This window comes from Dasypus novemcinctus, chromosome 8 (genome assembly GCF_030445035.2).
Source record: "Dasypus novemcinctus isolate mDasNov1 chromosome 8, mDasNov1.1.hap2, whole genome shotgun sequence".
NCBI lineage: Eukaryota > Metazoa > Chordata > Mammalia > Cingulata > Dasypodidae > Dasypus > Dasypus novemcinctus.
In genome coordinates, this window is record NC_080680.1 from 95,600,447 (window position 1) to 95,619,659 (window position 19,213).

The 19,213-nt window shown below is 38.5% G+C and overlaps 1 protein-coding gene across 1 annotated transcript; it reads right to left on the reverse strand.

Annotated features, from left to right (window-relative positions):
- Positions 1 to 386: 386 nt before the first annotated feature.
- Positions 387 to 1,361, reverse strand: LOC139439387 (olfactory receptor 1J2-like). Its single transcript, XM_071216531.1, has one exon. It carries the CDS (start codon positions 1,359 to 1,361, stop codon positions 387 to 389), a length of 975 nt encoding a protein of 324 aa, XP_071072632.1.
- Between the last annotated feature and the right edge of the window lie 17,852 nt (positions 1,362 to 19,213).

Below are 19,213 nucleotides of genomic sequence, written 5' to 3' on the forward strand. Positions count from 1 at the left end.
ATAAAACAAGTCTCATTGTCTACATAAGAATGAATAGTAAAATAATACAGCTAATTCTTGAGATTCTGGGCAGTGTGAAAGCCTGGGATTATGAGATACAAATATGGGCCAAAAACATGTGGGCTCCCATAAAATCTACTTAATAAGGGATAACCAATTTGTATGATATTGTATTATTTATACCCTCCAAAAGTTGCAGAAATAAGTAATAAAGTTAATTTCACATTTACAGGTCAAAAAATTTTGTAAAGGATAACATTGCTAATAAAATAAATTCTGGTCAATAAATATTTACCACCTACATAACAACATGCCATTATTTGTCTTAGGGTTTGGAGATACAGACTGTGTTGAGAAAAATTCAAATAGCAAATCAAATACAGACATCAACCAAAATGAGGTTTGGGTTTTTTCCAAATGTCACACTGAGGAAAACATTGCCTTCTGAAGAGTTTCCCAAGGGCCTTTTTCATGTCCCTGTTCCTAAGGCTGTAGATAAAGGGGTTCAACATAGGTGTGACCACTGTGTACATGAGAGCCACAATGATGTCCTTGTCAATGGAATTGCTAAAATTTGGGAAAAGATACTGCCCAAATATTGCCCCATAATATAGAGATACCACAGAGAGGTGGGAGCCACATGTGGACAAAGCTTTACAGATCCCTTTGGTTGAAGGAACTCTCAGGATGGTGGCCCCAATGTAGCCATAAGAGACCAGGATTCCTATCAATGGTATGGTAATGATCACTACCCCTAATGTGAACATGACCAGCTCATTGAGGATGATATTTGAGCAGGACAGCTTGAGAAGTGCAGCAAGGTCACAGAAAAAGTGGGGGATAGTGTTGTCAGCACAGAAGGATAGCCGGGTTAAAAGAAGAGTATGGGAGAGTGAGCTGGCACAAGAGATAAACCAGGATATAGCTACCAGTAAAGCACACAACCCCTCCCTCATGATAGTGGGATAGTGGAGGGGGTGACATATGGCAACATAGCGGTCATATGCCATTGATGTAATAAGGAAGCTGTCCAGATCAGTAAAAAATATGAAAAAATACATCTGTGCAATGCATCCCACATAGGGGATGGAATGGTGGTTAGTCTGCAGGTCCATTAACATCTTTGGGACAGTCACAGATGAGAAAGAGACATCAGTGAAGGCCAAGTGGCTGAGGAAGAAGTACATGGGAGTGTGGAGGTGAGAGTCCAGCCTGATGAGCAGGATGATGAGCAGGTTCCCCAGCACCGTGGTGAGGTACATGCCCAGGAAGAGGGCAAAGAACATGCCCTGCTGCTCTGGCCAGATGGGGAGTCCCAGGAGGAGGAATTCAGACATGCTGCTCTGGTTCTCCCACCTCATGCTATTCTTGTCTCTTCTTGGAATGAAGAATGGTTAAGAATATTAGGGACTCTGAAATAATCTTTTTTTTTTGCAGTCATATGAACAGGATATATGTTTTACTTCAGAAAGCGAGAATTTAATCTGCTTCTTTTATTTTTATTTATCTTTTGTCATATAAGGGAATTAGTAAACTTGTCATTGAAGCAAATATTAACAAAAGCCAGCATTTATTGGTTCATTGAAATAAAAGAATTCTTGGCACCTGCAACGCTGAGAACTAGACCATGGAAAATGTTGTCTGAATCAAGTTAATTCCCTCCAAAATCTCTGTTGTTACTATGTCAAATCATCAACTGTAGCATATTTAGCACTAGAAAATTTGACTTCAAAACCCCTTGTTAAATTTCAAATGTGCAATGCTGTTTCCAAATCAAAGGGCACAAAGCTCAGTATTTTATTTCTTAAAGAGCAGTAAGCAATGTACGTACATACTGATTTGTTGCAGTTCATTGGAAAGTCCCTAAGAAACTTTGAATTGTATTAATCCATTCTCCCTACTGTAGTCAAAAAGAATTTTTGAAAATCTAAATTTAAATTTTAAAAAATCTCAATGGATTTCCACTGATCTTAAGATGAAGGGTAACAAACCTAATATACCCCAAAGGCCCTGCAAATCTGTGTCTCTTCTACATTTTCAAACTCTTCCCCTCTCCCTCAGTTTACTCACATCACTCTCACCCTTGCTGCCTTTTCCATTCAGCTTCCCTGGAAAGGCACATTTCCTTTTGATGTAATTTACACAGCTCTCACTTGGTGATTCTGTGTTTCCTAGGATCCCATGTCATATTGAAAAAGTAAAGACCTGTTTGGCTCCCAGTAACCATTTTAGGCAAATATATTTCTAGTAAGGTCTGCTATCAACAGATCACATTAAATGAGATCTCAATACCATCTTAAATTATATTCAAAATATATGTATTTTTAATTCATTGCCAGTTCAGCACTCTTTCACTTCTTAGGTATTACAACACTACTCAGATCTTAAAACATAGTGAGGAATATTACAAAAGATGCCCAAAGAATTGAGATTTTATCTGTATGTCATGGATTCATCATTTTGTGTGTTCCTTCCATCTTAAAAGGTAACATCTGCTATTCACTTGTGGAAAGCAGAATAATGACTCCTAATGTCATAATTCCCAGAACCTATAAGTATCTTATGTGTATAGCAAAGGAGAATTAAGGTTGTAGATAGAATGAAGTTTGCTAATCAGCTGCTCCTGAAATAAAGAGATTATTCTGGATTATCTATGTGGGCATGATATAATCTCAAGGGTGTTTTTAAGTGGAAGAAGAAAGCAGAAGAGAGGGATTTGAAGATGTATAGTGCTGGCTTTGAAAATGGAAGAAAGGGCTATCAGCCAAGGAATGCAGGTGGCCTCTGAAAGCTGGGAAAGGCAAGGTAATGGATTCATCCATAGAATCTCCAGAAGAAATGCAACATCTTGGTTTTAGTCCAGTAAGGCACATTTCAGACTTCTGACCTCCAAAACTGTAAGATTATAAATTTGTGTATTTTAAGCCAAGCCAGTAAGTTTATGGTAATTTGTTATAGCAGCCACAGAAAACTAATATAACAGTATTGGAAAATGTCCAGGTGTATCCAGATACTCTGGTTGTCTGAGCACCAGTATGTAACAAAATCCACGCATGCCCTTCCCCAATTCCACCAAGCATACATCAAAACAAAGCAGTTCCTTAACAGAGCTAATACCTACCTAACACACAGGGAATGAGGTTACTATCTCATGAGAAACATTTGTCGCTCATCACAAAGGAGGCTCTAAACCACCCTCTGCCCTACAAAATCTCCAAATCAATCTCTCTTTGATAAGTAAAGGCAAAGTGTTAGGGAGCGCACTTAACTCATCAAAAGGGCTTCTAACCAGAAGAAAATATTCAACCAAAGTCAATTTAGAGATTACTTTAGTAGGGCATGACACAAGAGTGGGCCTTAATCCTCTTACCAGAGTCCTATATAAATGGGATGAATACAGACAGACAGAGAGAAAGCTACAGGAGCAGAGAGAAAGCCAGAAGCTGAAGAAACAAACCCTGGAAGAGCAGGGAGACCAGCAGATGATGCCATATGCCTTGCCATGTGTTGGAGGAGTCCAGGATCACCAGTAGCTGGTCTTCGGGGAGAAAAGCATTGCCTGATGAAGCCTTGATTTGGACATTTTCATGGCCTCAGAACTGCAAGCTTTTAAGTTAATAAATCCCCATCGTAAAAGCCAAAAAGAAAAAAGTCAATGTAAGATTTCAAATCCTTTAATTTAATTGCATAGACCTTATTCCAATTCCCAAAAGGCATCCTTGTTCTAACATATCTTAAAAATAAACACAATGTTGAAAGTGTTGATTAAGTTCAAACATCCTCCTTCTTCTAATGCCACTGAAGGAATGAGGCTTTGTCAACTCTCTTTCTTTATATGCAGTGTGAGACGGGGAAAAACCCACAGGTTTTGGGATGGGATAACCTTGGCTCATAAACATAGCTTGGCTTTGGCATTTTTGATCCCTAGTAGGTTTCTTATCTTTTGCAAATCTCAAAAAGATAAGAACCTCTAAATAATGAGTAGTTGTACCCCACATGGTTATTTTAAAGATAAAATGAAATGAAATATGCAAAGCCCCTTGTATCATTTTTTTGTACATAGATTTGTGCTAAAAAATATTGGTTCCTCTCTTGGTGCAATTAAAGATAAAATGCAAATCTACCTAAGGGGAAGTGGAAGAATTTATATAATTTACATGATTTTACACACAAAAGATTTTTTCATATAAATTCCTTTGCTATATTCTGGGTTTAATATTTTAGACAAAAGCATAGAATTGAGATCAGAAATTACTGCTAAAAATCAGGATGAAAATCCAGGAGTTGTAAAATAGGAAACAGAAACACAGAGAGAAAAACTCCATTTTATTGCTAGAGTTATCATTCAGGAGGGCTGCTTGCCAGGGAGAGTAACTAAACTGAAGAGAAATTTTTGTTTACAGAAATAGCTTATATTCTTATACCCAGAAGCTGAAGTCAATGTTCATGCCCAAACCATATTTTGGGATAAACTGGATGATTTACTAGAGAGCCAAGTGCCTGCTCACCAGCAGCCTACCATATATTTAAGCCAAAGGCAGAAGGGTAACTGCAGAGGCCTCTGTGAATAAAGTTCTACTCCCATGAGTATGGGATCTAGGTTTAACAAAATATGAAGAAGTGACTTTGTTTACACTGATTCCAGCTCTTACATCTTTCTCCCTTCATTGGTCTCTTCACTCCACCCTTCTTCTCAACTTTAGGTACATTAAATTCAAGTGCAACTTCAGAGATCTGGAATGAGTGTAAGCAATTCCTAAACACTCAGACATTAAGACTAAAATCAGTGACCCTTTGGATGACCATTTATCCTTAGAAAGCCCATGTACTCATTAAGGAACTAGACCCTCAAAATATACCATATTTAAGGCACTGCAGTAGAGTACTATTTTAACTAAACAGAGAGGAATGATGCTTATCATCAAGGAAATATTTCTAATGTTGGCATTTGGAGCATTTTTATAGCCAGTGAGGGAGACATTTGGGGAGCATAGGAGGAGGCCTTCCTGAGACTCCTGGAGTAAACACCTAAACAGCTTTGGAATACTTGAATTTTATGCTGTTCAGATTTGGTTTTCTATGTCGGGATCCAAAAAAAAAAGGAAATTCATGCTGAAAGACTGCTTCCTTGTACTTTGACTCTATTTCCTGATCCACTTGTCTCTTTCCACCTCTTTCTTTTTTCCCCTCTATACATTCACTTTCTCTTTCTCTTTCTCATTTTCTTCTTCTGTCTCAATCTTCCTGTCTACACCTTGATATCTATATTCTTCCTGTCATTCCATGTCTCTTCCTAGTCATTCTTCCTCCTCCTTCTCCTCTCTCCCTTTCACTTTCCCTCTTTCTCTCTCCCTTATTATTTCTCTCTCTCTCTCCTATCTGATTATTCCTCTTCTATACCTATTTAAAATGCATACGTTGCTGAGAAAAAATATGCATCCCATCACCAATACTGACCTTGCTTGCATTTATCATCCAGTGTTTGGTGGGTAAATATGTCCTAAGGATCTCTTTAGGTGACATAAAAACTACTTTCCAGGATCCTAGACATTTTCCTGGAGCCACCAAGAAAATCTACAAACTCAGACTCTCACTTCATTTTCCCAACTTCAGATCTATGAATTGAAGATAATAACAGTAATGGAGAGAACCCAGGGGATATGAGGCAGAATTTGTAATTCCAGCTAAAGACAAGCATCAAACTTAGACTAATTGCCCAATTTCCCCCTTGACTTCTCCACATAAGGTGTCCTGTGAGAAGGATGCTTGTAATGGGAACCTTAGAGGATGAGCTCTCAGAGAAAGGATCTCAAGGCACCTTCAGTATCCCTCCAGTCCAAGGACAGCTTTACTCAACCTTAATCACACTTTGGCATGTAATAAATTCCAGGAAGGTAAAAAAAAATTACTGGCCCCAACCAAGCCCAAAGTAAAGCTATGTGACTGTATGGCCTCAGTGATTTAGATAAAACCATTTCTAGCTTAAAGAGATCTTATTGTGTTTTAACTACCAGATAGTTCAGAGAAAGTCTTGTGTTTTTTCTTTGGTAGTCATTATGAAAAGCAAAGTGTGAAGAGTCAGAAATGATCACCCTTTACTATAGTTTTTATTGTTTTATCTGCAAACTTAGATGTATTTACAGCAGATAGAAGTAATTTTCAAGGAAGAAAGGAAAACTAAACCAAAAATAAATAAATAACAAAAAACTCACAAATAGAAAAATATTCCACTCAAAGAATCCAGAAAAGTTGACTCAAATTTAAAACCCTTCAGGTTTTTTGAAATCTGCCTTTTGTGGAAAATGATCTTCTTATCCTATCTGCGATTCTTAGGTGAGATAACAAGACAAAGAAAGTCTTTATACATTAAGTAATATCCTTAAGAGTTTATTTTGACCTTTGGAAACCTGCATTTAAGGGGTGGTAGCTATATCAAAGACTGCATCTGGACAGCTTCTTTCCAGGTGTGATGACCCTGTATTATTGTCACAGCTTCTGGTACCTGGGAGCAGAGATACTCCGGAGACCATGGCAACTCAGAAATGGAGAAGTCCAACAGCATTCTAAGTAAAAGAAAGAGAGGAAATTAGAATATTGGCCAGTACAAGCTTAGCAAACTCAAAACGGTCTAAAACAGGCATTCTTACCAAGGGGTCCATGAGCTTGAATTTAAATCCCAAAAAACATTATTCTTGTGGGGACATGTTGGTGTAGGTGTGATATATTTATTAAATAATACACAGTATAGTGTGGACTTAGTAAGGGTCTGTGGTTTTCACCTGACTGGCAAAGGGATCCATGAAACAAAAAAGTTTAAGAACCTCTGGTCTATAAGATAAATTAGCTATAGGTATTGGATGTCTTGGGAAAGACACAACAGAAACTTGGTGCACTGAGGAAGGAAGCCGTATTGTAGGGGAGGGATAGTACAAGTGGGTAAGTCAAGCAGATGCAAAGACTCAGAGACTCAGATACTGGATACAGGAAGCTATGCAAGCAAATGGGTACAGACAGGGGTAGACTGCGGGGCCCATGGGTATGTATGGTGGATTTGGACCGACTGAAATGCAGTGAGTCAGAATGGAGACATAGTAATCTAACATCTGACATACTGGAGACAGAAGAAAGACCTGTGACCAGCAGCACAGGATAGAAGGACACATGGGGTTTACAATGGAATAAATGAAATACAGGATTCTTGTTGGAAAGCAAAAGATAAGTTATCACACCTTGCAAATCCTATTACTAAGATTAAAGGACAACACTTAGTACACATCTTCAGATTTTGGGGATAGCACATCCTATGTTTAGATTACTGCTCTGACCATTTTACCAGATGAGCTGATAGTGTGCTGGTTTTAAGTATGATCTATCACAAGAGAGAACTCTGAAGTTAGTTCAGGCAGTGATACAAAGGACCCTGCTAATTGGATCCTATGACTTGGCAGACCAATGGTGCATTACATGGAAGCTCTGGCACACTTCAATAGAAAAGATGCAGTGCAGTGCTTGTGGAGAAAGGATATGTGGTCAGCTGCAGAGGACTATTCACCATTTGATAAGCAGCTCCTGACAAATACTGGGCCTTAGAAATTCAATGCCTAATCATAAGACATCAAATGACTGGAGCTACCCATAATATGCTGAATATTGTCAGGAACAAAACAACAATTTTAGGTAGGCACGAAGCAAAGTTGGGATTGATCCTGATTGACCTAGGCAAAAGTAAATTTCAGGAAAAGGTGACCTTTATACCCATATTGTCTAATTCTATTGCACTGATGTCTGTCCTTCATCTCACACTTGTGGCCTCAGGAAGAATCCATGCAACCAACTGATAGAGGAAGGAAAAGCCTGGACCTGTTTCATGCACGGATTGGCTACTTTCTTAGTTTCCTAAGTCTATTATAATAAAGTACCACAAAGTAGGTGGCTTAAAACAACAGAAATTTATTGTATCACAGTTCTGAAATCAAGTTGTTGGCAGGCTATGCTGCCACTGAAGTTGCCAGGGAAGACTCTGTTCCATTTATTCCTACTGGCTTTTCAGGGTGGCCAGCAATCTTTGATGTTTCTTAGCTTGTGGCAGCATGACTACAGTCTTTGCTCTGCCTTCACATGACTATCTTCTCTCTCTCTCTGTTTGCTATGTGTCCACATTTCCCTCTCCTTTTTTTTTTTTAAAAGATTTATTTATTTCTCTCCCCTTCCCCCTGCCCCCACCCCAGTTGTCTGTTCTCTGTGCCTCTTTGCTGCATCTTCTTTGTCCGCTTCTGTTGTTGTCAGGGGCATGGGAATCTGTGTTTCTTTTTGTTACGTCATCTTGTTGTGTCAACTCTCTGTGTGGGTGGTGCCATTCCTGGGCACGCTGCACTTTGTTTCATGCTGGGCGGCTCTCCTTACTGGGTGCACTCCTTGTGCGTTGGGCTCCCCTACGTGGGGGACACCCCTACGTGGCAGGGTACTCCTTGTGCGCATCAGCACTGCTCATGGGTCAGCTCCACACAGGTCAAGGAGACCCAGGGTTTGAACCGCAGACCTCCCATGTGGTAGATGGATGCCCTAACCACTGGGTCAAGTCCGCCGCCCGACATTTCCCTCTTCTTTTAAGGTCACCAGTCATATTGGATTAGAACCTCACTAATCCAGTATTTGGTTGCATTTTAATTATTCTCATCTTCAAAAACCCTATTTCCAAATAAGGTCACATCCATGAGACTGTGGGTTAGAACTTGGATCTGCCTTTTTGTGGGGTACAATCAACCCACAATGGCTACATATGCTTTTGGGAACTGAAAATGGACAACCGATTCAGTTTAGGCCCTTTCAGTGGCTTTGACTGACAGTGGCAAAAGGAAATCTTTCCTAATGGGAGAACTTCTGAGCAGTATACCTGGTCATATCTTTGTGTGAATGTCCTGAGATAATAATATACAGATTCTTGGGCATTGGTGAATGATTTAGTTGGTTTTCACGGGCCTGGAGAGAGTAAGAATGGAAGATCAGAGAAAAAGAATCTTCTGGGGAAAAGTGTGTGGATGAACATATGAAAGTGAAAATATTTATGTCTTGACATCTTGTTAATGCTTACCAAAGAACATCCACCATTGAAAAAATAAATCAGTAATATGATTCATCCAGTGGTAGCTAACCATATTCCGTCCTTCACCACTCCAGTGCTTGCATAATGAATCTATGAATGGAATTCCCATGGTAATAGGGACAGAGGCCTACAGTATGGATTTCCTCTCTCCATGGCTGATATAGCTATTGCCATCGCCAATATATTAGCATGTCTCTAAGGAAACAAATAGTCACTTGGGGGCAAAACCTTACATCCAAAACTTTCTAACCTTGAGGCAATGATTCACCTTTTCTGGGATCTGTGTGTAGTCTGGTTTTGGATTTTCCTTTCCTATTCCTCATGCCTTGGCCACTACTAAAAGACCTCACTTATTATGATATACCACATAATATCATAATATCATATCAAATGGCAAAGGAGGTGGGAAAATGTGCATATAAGTATCAGATACCATGCTACAACCATACATCACATCTTAAAATAAAAATGACTTAATAGAACATTTAAATGATCTCTTAAGCTTCACCTAAGACACCCACATGTTGGCAATCTCCTAGGGGACTGGAAAACTACCTTTCAAGATGTAATGAAGATTTTGAGCCAGTGGCTGTTAGAAGGTACCAGGTGACCCATAAATGGGGTAAATTGGATCAATTACTAAAAGGTAGAATAGGAGTGGACCCTCTCACCATCACTCCCAATGACTCTCCTGGATGCATTTATGCTTCTATCTCTCCTACTTTGACTCTGATGGACTAGAGTCCAGGTTCCTAGGTAATGGATGCTTCCACAGGGAACACAGTCAAGGTTCCACTAAGCCTAAAATTATTGGCTACAGGGTGGTCATTTTGGGCTCCTCATGTCAGTAGATTTTCAGGTGAAAAAAAAAGATGATCATATTAATAGGGATATTGGCTCAAATTATCAAGAGGAGATAGAGTTTTTGCTACATATGGAGCATGGAGGAGTATGTCTGTAAACCAGGGGGTTCACAGGAAGGACTTTGGTGTTTTCATGCCCAGTGATTACCTCGTAGTAACCATAACATACTGAGAGATGATGGTCTGGTCCTCAAAAGTTAAGCATCCTATTACAAGAGTTTCACCTGAAGGTGAGGTGTAACTAGAGTAGGTGGTAGAGAAAGGATATGATGAATTTCAATTGAAGCCTTGGACCAACTGCAGCAATGCTGATTGTAACATGATCCTCTAATCCTGGTGTTGTAATTTTTAAAAGAAAAACAGACTGACCACCATCTGGAAGAATCAACAACAAGACATGAGTGGATCTGAATGGTGAAGGAGAGCAGACTGTTAATTCCTCGCTCATAACTAAGTGTTTACCTTACCATGGCAGTGCATTCTTGCCTGAATGTCAACCACAGGTATTTTCATTTTCTTGCCTGAAGGCTTTTTCTGGTCATTGGAGCCCAGTTTGATACTAGTTTTGACCCCCACCCCTGGTGGGATTAGATTCAGTTATCCAGGCAGTCATTTTGTTGATAGATGCCCTCTATTTATAGCCTTGCATTCCCTATCTTACTCTGTCACTCCCCTGTTGCTGTTTCCTTTAATCTGTAAATAAACTACTTGCCCTTAATTCTTGTTTCCAGGTCAGCTTCTGGAGATGTAAGCTAATTATCCTTCCTTAATTTAATAACAATTTTCTATTATAACTATTTGAATGTTGAAGTAAAGGAATGCTGAAATAACATTCTTATTGTCACAATGATTCCGTAAGCATTTGTTAAGTGGATTTATATGTGCCCAATAGAGGTTGAAAATGCAGAAAAAAATCAGACGAAGATCTTGTTTTCTTTTCTCCTGCACATATTTAGAAAGTCTGGGGCATCATAAAGCAGTAGGACATGAATTGTTTTCTGTATTGTGCATTTGCTTGTTTTCTGAAGATTATATTTACGAGATAAACTGTTCCCTGATGGACCAGAAAATAGCCCAGAGTCCACTGATGGTAACATTAAAATGGGTCCACTGAAAGCTTCATGCCTTTGATTCTCAGGGTCCTATGTGAGTACAATTAATGTGGATAGAGGATGGAGGTTGAGGAAAGAGAGTGTAGACAGAATAATGGTGCATATTAGGGACGGATGCCTTCCTCTTCTTTAAGTTTGTCAACCCTTGGATTTTTCTTCCTGGAGTACTGTCTTTTATATGGCATTTAGCAACAGTTGACAAAATAGTCTAAATACTTTCCTTTTAAAATAAATGCATGCTTACTATAAGTAAAATGTTATAGAATAAAAGTATGAAAATGTAAATACTTTTAATTCCAACAACAAAATATGACTTTTGTTAATATATCTGAGCACATCTTTCCAGGTTTAAAAAATTCTGCATTTTACTGTGACTAAGAGTTCCCTCCTGACAGCCTCTGTGTTACTCAAATGTGGCTAGTCTCGAAGCCAAACTCAGCATGTAAATGCAATGCCTTCCCCCCAGCGTGGGACATGACACCCGGGGATGAGCCTCCCTGGTGCCGAGGGATCACTACCAAGTACCAACTGATGACATAACTAGAAAATGACCTTGAATTAAAGGTTCAATGCAGACCAGCAGAATATCCCTGTCTACACATAATAACAGGAGTTAAAAATGTTTTTGACCTAAATTAAGGGGGAAATGGAAAGGACAAATGAGTTTATATGGCTATGAGTCTCTAAAAAAGAGTCGGCGGTTGTCAGAAGGATTGCCCTTATGCACACCTGAGCAGAGTCTCAGAGACAGATAAAGTAGATACAACCCCAGGTATTGGTTCTTTTGAGGGCTAAAGAAACCCACAGGTTTTATGGTCATGGCAGATGGAGTTCACTGCCATGTCAGTTAGCCCTTCTTTGGAGTTGGTGTTTCTGTGTGATGGAGCTGGATTCAGATGTGATCTCTTTTCGCAAGCCTTTCCTGTTACTTCACTGGAATTGTAGTTGGTGCTGGGGTTTAAGATATATCCAGGGGATCTGAATCTCTGGACTGACAATATGATAGCCAGGCCCTGAGCCTCAATAGACTTCAGCTCCTACACTCTGGTTTATTGGACTTACCCCACTCAGCTAACATGGAATTGAAGAATGTCAACCACCACACCATGGAGCCAAGAGTGCCCACAACTGAAAGCAGGAGGATTGCATCCAGTATCCATGTGGAATCTAAGCCCCCTCTTGACATAGATGTGGAATGGACACAACCAATCCAAGGTCCGCAGGAAGGAGGAATACAGTAAGGATTAGAGTGGACTTACTGATATTCTATTCATGAACTATTGTGGTTAGTAATCAGAAAATGTGGCATTGGTGTGGAAAAAGTGGCCATGGTGGCTGCTGGGTGTGGGGAATGGGAGGAAGAGATGAGATGTGGAGGCATTTTCGGGACTTGGAGTTGTCCTGGGTGGTGCTTCAGGGACAATTACCAGACATTGTAGATCCTCCCATGGCCCTCTGGATGGAACGTGGGAGAGTATGGGCTATGATGTGGACCATTGACCATGAGATGCAGCGATGCCCAGAGATGTACTCACCAAATGCGATGGATGTGTCATGATGATGGAGTAAGTGTTGCTGTGGGGGGAGTGGTGGGGTGGGGGTGGTGGGAGTGAATGGGGACCTCATATTTTTTGAATGTAATATTTTTAAAAAATGAATTAAAAAAAAAACAAAAAAATTCTGCATTTTTGCAAAGAGTTTAAATTCCTGTATATAATTTTCTGTTCTCTAAACAATTTTATCAGCTTTTCATAAATGTCATTTTAATAGCTACATACTACTTCCAAAGGGTGTATATCAGAATTGTCTTAGCCTTTCCCTTATTGATGGAAATGAGGCTTCAACTAATTTTTATATTTTAAAATAATGCTGCAATTAGATATCTTTTTGTATAAAGATTTTTTTTTAAGTACTGGGGGAAGAGTAGGAACTGTCATATGTTAAAGGCCATACTACCAATTACCAAACTTAGTGACTTTTCTTTTGTCACAGGTTTTGGCATTTGAATCACAGTTTACTTCTCTACAGATCTGACCATTGTCTTGGGTGTCTTCAGCATTTGTATGAGTGAATCTTTCAACAATATGGGATTTTTGTTATTTTGTTATTTCATCCCATCTTCAATGACCTTGAACTCCATTGCAGTATAGCCATCTATTCTCATGGCCATCTCATGAAACCTGCAATTGCTTTACCTATGAAATGTTAAATTTAAGCTTTCAATTCTTTGTTCCCTCATTCTATTTTGCCTATTTTATAGCATCATTGACCTCATAATCCTGCCCATTTTTGGCCTAATTGGTCTGTCTTCACCTCATTACCTCTCCAGGATAGATTGCATGGCTTACCACTCCCTTACCAATTTGCCTAAATCTTTGTCACAATGACTTTCCATCCCACCCATCCAACAAAGATTCAATATTAGATCAATCTAACTACTTCTCTTCTGCACTTCTTTATTTACCATTTTTTCTGTTTTTATATAATAACCTTTATTTTTAAAGGGGTTTTAGATTGCAGAATACTTTCATTGAAAGAATAAAGGAACCCATGTACCTTCTTGTCCCCCTCTCACATCTTCCCCTATTAATAACATCTGACAATTGTGTGGTATGTTTGTTACAACTGATGAATAAATGTAGAAGCACTGCTATTAACCAAGGCCTTAAGATTGCATTGTGGTTTACAGTTAATTCCAAAGCCCTAAAAATGCCCTATGTTCCAACTATTATTTCCTTCTCCTCCCCTCAGAACCTCTGGTAACCACTATCTTTATAACAATGTTACATGTACTTCCATTACTACAATATTAATAAGTTTACTTTGTCCAAGGATGCATTCCCCCAATGTGTTCGTTCATTCTTCAACCATGAGGATTTGGGATGATGATGCACACTCTGTATCTGACTGAGAGAGGGCTCAGAGCTTATGGGGTAGAAGGAAAGAAGTTTTACTTGCATTTGCTGATACTATCTGTTTTGGGGGATGGGGGTTTCTATCATCATTATTTTGTTAGTTGTCCTGGGCGAGTCCAATGACTTGGAGAGTAGGTGTTGCCTACAATTCTTCTGAGATTGAGGGTTCAAACAGCATATGAACAGACTGAAGATTAAAGTATCTGAAACATATATTTAATGGGTATAGTACTAATTACAAGCTCAAATAAAAGGGGTAGAAGAACCATGTGTAGGGGAATTATAAATTTGTCTAACTCTTACATTGGGGAAGTATTTCAAGGTAAGGCCCACTCAGTGAGGTAATACAATATTTGTCTTTTAGTGACTGCCTTACTTCACCCAAAATAAGGTCTTTGGAGTCATCCATGTTGTTGTGTGGGCTCCTTTTTATAACTGAGTAATATTCCATTTTATGTATATCCATACATCTGTTGATGGAAACTTGGTTTGATTTCAACTTTTGGCAATATTTTGCTATGAATATTGATGTGCATATATCTATTTGGGTCCTGCTTTCTATTCTTCTGGGTGTATACTTAATAGTGGAATTGTTGGATCAATTCTATAGGTAGCTTCCTGAGAAACTACCAAACAGTCCTCCACAAAGACAGCACCATTCTACATTCCCACTAGCAGTAGGGATGAGGATTCCCATTCCTCCACATCCTCTCCAACACTTGTAGCTTTCTGTTTTTCTTTTTTTTAACAGTCACCAATCTAATAAATGTAAGATGATATCTCATTACAGTTTTGATTTGTATTTCCCTAATAGCTAGTGACTATGAGCATCTTTTCATGAACTTTTTAGCCATTTGTATTTCCTCTTTAGAAAAGTGTCTATTCAAATATCTTGCTTATTTTTTAAATGGTTGTTTGTCCTTTTTTTTTTTTTTTTTTTTTGAGATGTAGGATTTCATTATATATGATGGATATTAGGGTCTTATTGGATAGATGGTTCCCAAAATTTCTCTCCCATTGAGTAGGCTGCCTTTTCACTTTCTTGACAAGCTCCTTTGAAGCACAAAAGTTTTTAATTTTGAGGAGGTTCCATTTATCTATTTTTTCTTTCACTGCTTTTGTGTTGGGTGTAAAGGTTATGAAACCATTTCCTACTACAAGATCTCATAAATGCTTCCCTACCTTATCTTCTAGGAGCTTATGGTCTTGGCTCTTATACTTAGGTCTTTGATATATCTTGAGTTAATTTTTGCATAGGCCATGAAATGGTGATTCTCTCTCATTCTTTTGGATATGAATATCCAGTTCTCCAAGGACCGTTTGTTGAAAAGGCTGTTCTTTCCCAGTTTAGATGATTTAGTGGCCTTGTCGAATATCAGTTGGCCATATATGCAAGGGTATATCAGAACTCTCAATTCAGTTTCATTGGTCAGTATGTCTAACCTTGTGCTAATACCATGGCTTTTGACCACTGTAGCTTTGGAGTATGCTTTAAAGACAGGTAGTATGATTCCTTCAATTTCAGTTTTCTTTTTCAATATGTTTTTGGCTATTCAGGCTCCCTTGCCCTTCCAAATAAAAAATGCTGTCGTGATTTTTGTGGGGATTGCATTAAATATGTAAATCAATTTGGGTAGAATAGACGTCTTAGTGATATTTAATCTTCCAATCCATGAACATGGAATATTCTTCCATTTATTTAGGTCTTTGGTTTCCTTTAACAATTTTGTGTAGTTTTCTGTGTATAAGCCCTTTACATCCTTAATTAAATTTATTCCTATATATTTGATTATTTTTGTTGCTTTTGTAAATAGAATTTTCCCCTATATTTCCTACTCAGGTTGCTCATTTTTAGTGTACAGAAATGCTACTGATTTTTGCTTATTGATCTCATATCTTGCCACTTTACTGAACTCATTTATCAACTCTAGAAGCTTTGTTTTAGATTTTTTAGGGCTTTCTACATATAGGACCATGCCAACTACAAATAATGAAAGTTTTACTTCTTCCTTTCCAAAATGCATTCCTTTTATTTCTTTTTCTTGCATAAGTACTTAAGCTAGTACTTCTAATACAATATTTGTTACGATTGGTGATAGTTGGCATCCTTGTTTTGTCCCACATCTTAGAGGGAAAACATTTCACCATTGCATATGATGTTGTAGGTTTTTCATATATACACTTTGGCATGTTGAATACTTTTCCTTCTATTCTTATCTTTTGAAGTTTTTTTTTTTTTTATCAAGGAAGAATGCTCTACCTTGTCAAATGCTTTTTCTTTATCAATAGAGATGAACATGTGATTTTTTTTCTTTCAATCTGTTAAAGTGGTGTATTACATTGATTGATTTTCTTATGTTGACCCATCCTTGCACACCTGGGATAAAACTAACTTTATCATGGTATATAATTCATTTGATTTCAGATGTTCTATCTTTAATGTCAATGAATATGATTAGCAAGTATTTTACTGAGAATTTTAGCATCTAAGATCAATAGAGTGATTGGTTTGTAGTTTTCTTTTCTTGTAATATGCTCATGTGGCTTTGGTACTAGGGTGTTGTTGGCATCATAGAATAAGTTAGGTATGTTCCCTATACTTCTATTTCTTGGAAGACTTTAAGCAAGATTGGTTTTATTTCATTCGAGAATGATTAGTAGAAGTCACCCGTAAAGCCATATGGCCCTGGAAGGTTGGGAGGTTTTGGATAACTAATTCAATCTCTCTATTTGTGATTGGTTTGTTGAGTTCTTCTATTTCTTCTTCTATCAATGTAGAAATGCTTGTATGTTTCTAGGAATTTGTCCATTTCATCTAAGTTATCCATTTTGTTGGCATACAATTTTTCAAATTGTTCTCTTATGATAATTTTTATTTCTGTGGTGCCCGTAATGTATCCCTTCTCTCATTTTTAATTTTATTTATTTCCATCTTCTTTTTTTCTTTATTCATCTAGCTAAGGGTTTGTTAATTTTATTAATCTTAAAGAACCAGCTTTTGGTATTGTTAAATTTTTCCAGTGTTTTTTAATCTCAATTTCATTTACTTCTGCTCTAATCTTTCTTATTTCCTTCTTTCTGATTACTTTGGGATTAGCTCATTTTTTCTCCAGTTCTTTTGGCTCTTTCTTCTCTTTAACATAAACATTTATGGCTATAAATTTCCCTTTTAACACTGCTTTAGCTTCATCCCATAAGTTTCAATATGTTGTGGTCTCATTTTCATTTGTTTCAAGGTGGTTACTGATATCTTTTGCAATCTACTCCTTGACCCACTGATTATTTAAACGTGTGTTGTTTAACTTTCATATATTTGCCCCTATTCTAGTTCTCTGCTGCTTATTGATTTCCAGCTTCATTATGTTGTGGTCAGGGAAATTGCTTTGTATAATTTAAATCTTTTTAAATTTGTTGAGACTTGTTCTGTGGCTTAGCATGTGGTCCTTCCTCAAGAATGATCCATGTGCACTTGAGAAGGATGTACCTCCTGCTGTATTTGTGTGTAATATTCTGTATATATCCATTAGGTCTAGGTCCTCAAATGTATTATCCAAGGTCTCTGTTTCTTCTTTTTGTCTTTATTTTTTAAATATTACATTCAAAAATATGAGGTCCCCATATATCCCCTGACCCCCTGACCCCACTCCTCCCCCCATAACAACAATCTCCTCTATCATCATGAGACATTCATTGTATTTGGTGAATACATCTCTGAGCACCGCTGAACCTCACGGTCAATGGTCCACATCATAGCCCGCACTCTCCCACATTCCACCCAGTGGGCCATAGGATGGCATACAAAGTCCGGTAACTGTCCCTGCAGCACCACCCAAGACAACTACAAGTCCTGAAAACATCCCACATCTCATCTCGTCCTGCCACTCCCTACCCCAGCAGCCACCATAGCCACTTTCTCCACACCAATGCCACATTTTCTTTGATTACTAATCACAATAGTTCATGAATAGAATATCAGTAAGTCCACTCAAATCCATACTCTATTCCTCCATCCTGTGGACCTTGGAATGGTTGTGTCCACTCCACATCTATATCAAGAGGGGCTTAGATTCCACATGGATGTTAGATGCAATCCTCCTGCTTTCAGTTGTGGGCACTCTTGGCTCCCTGATATGGTGGTTGACCTTCTTCAACTCCATGTTAGCTGAGAGGGGTAAGTCCAATAAACCAGAGTGTAGGAGCTGAAGTCTATTGAGGCTCAGGGCCTGGCTATCATATTGCCAGTCCAGAGATTCAGATCCCCTGGATATATCTTAAACCCCAGCACCAACTACAATTCCAGTGAAGTAACAGGAAAGGCTTGTGAAAAGAGATCACATCTGAATCCAGCTCCATCACACAGAAACACAAACTCCAAAGTAGGGCCAACTGACATGGCACTGAACTCCATTTGCCATGACCATAGAACCTGTGGGTCTCTGTAGCCCTCAGAAGAACCAGTACCTGGGGTTGTATCTACTTTATCTGTCTTTGGGACTCTGCTCAGTTGTGCATAAGAGCGACCCCTCTGATAACCATCCGGCTCTTTTTGGAGACTCATAGCCAAATAAACTCATTTGTCCTTTCCATTTTCCCCTTTTATTCAGGTCAAAAAGCATTTTTAACTCCTGGTATTATATGTAGACTGAGATATTCTGCTGGTCCGAGTTGACCCTTTTATTCAAGGTCATTTTCTAGTTACATCATCAGCTGGTACTTGGTAGTAATCCCTCAGTACCAGGGAGGCTCATCCCCAGGAGTCATGTCCCATACTGGGGGGAAGGCAATGCATTTACATGTTAAGTTTGGCTTTGAGACTGGCCACATTTGAGCAACACGGAGGCTCTCAGGAGGTAACTCTTAGGCACCCTGCAGCTCTAGGCCTTGTTCTTATTTTCTGTTTCTTTATTAACCCTCTAATAGGATGTTCTGTCTAATGGTTATAATGGTGTATTAAAATCTCAACTATGATTGTTGGGACATCTATTTCTCCCCTTAGTTATGCCATTGTTTGCCTCATCTAGCCCTGGTTAGATGCTTAACTACTTATGATTGCATTTCTTGATATTTTACCTCTTTTATTCATATGTAATATCTTTCTTTGTGTCTTACAATAGTTTTGCAGTTAAAGTCTATTTGTCCAATATTAGGATAGCACTCCACCCTTTTTTTTCATTATTGTTTTCATGTAAATCATTTTCCAACATAGCACTTGCAACCTCC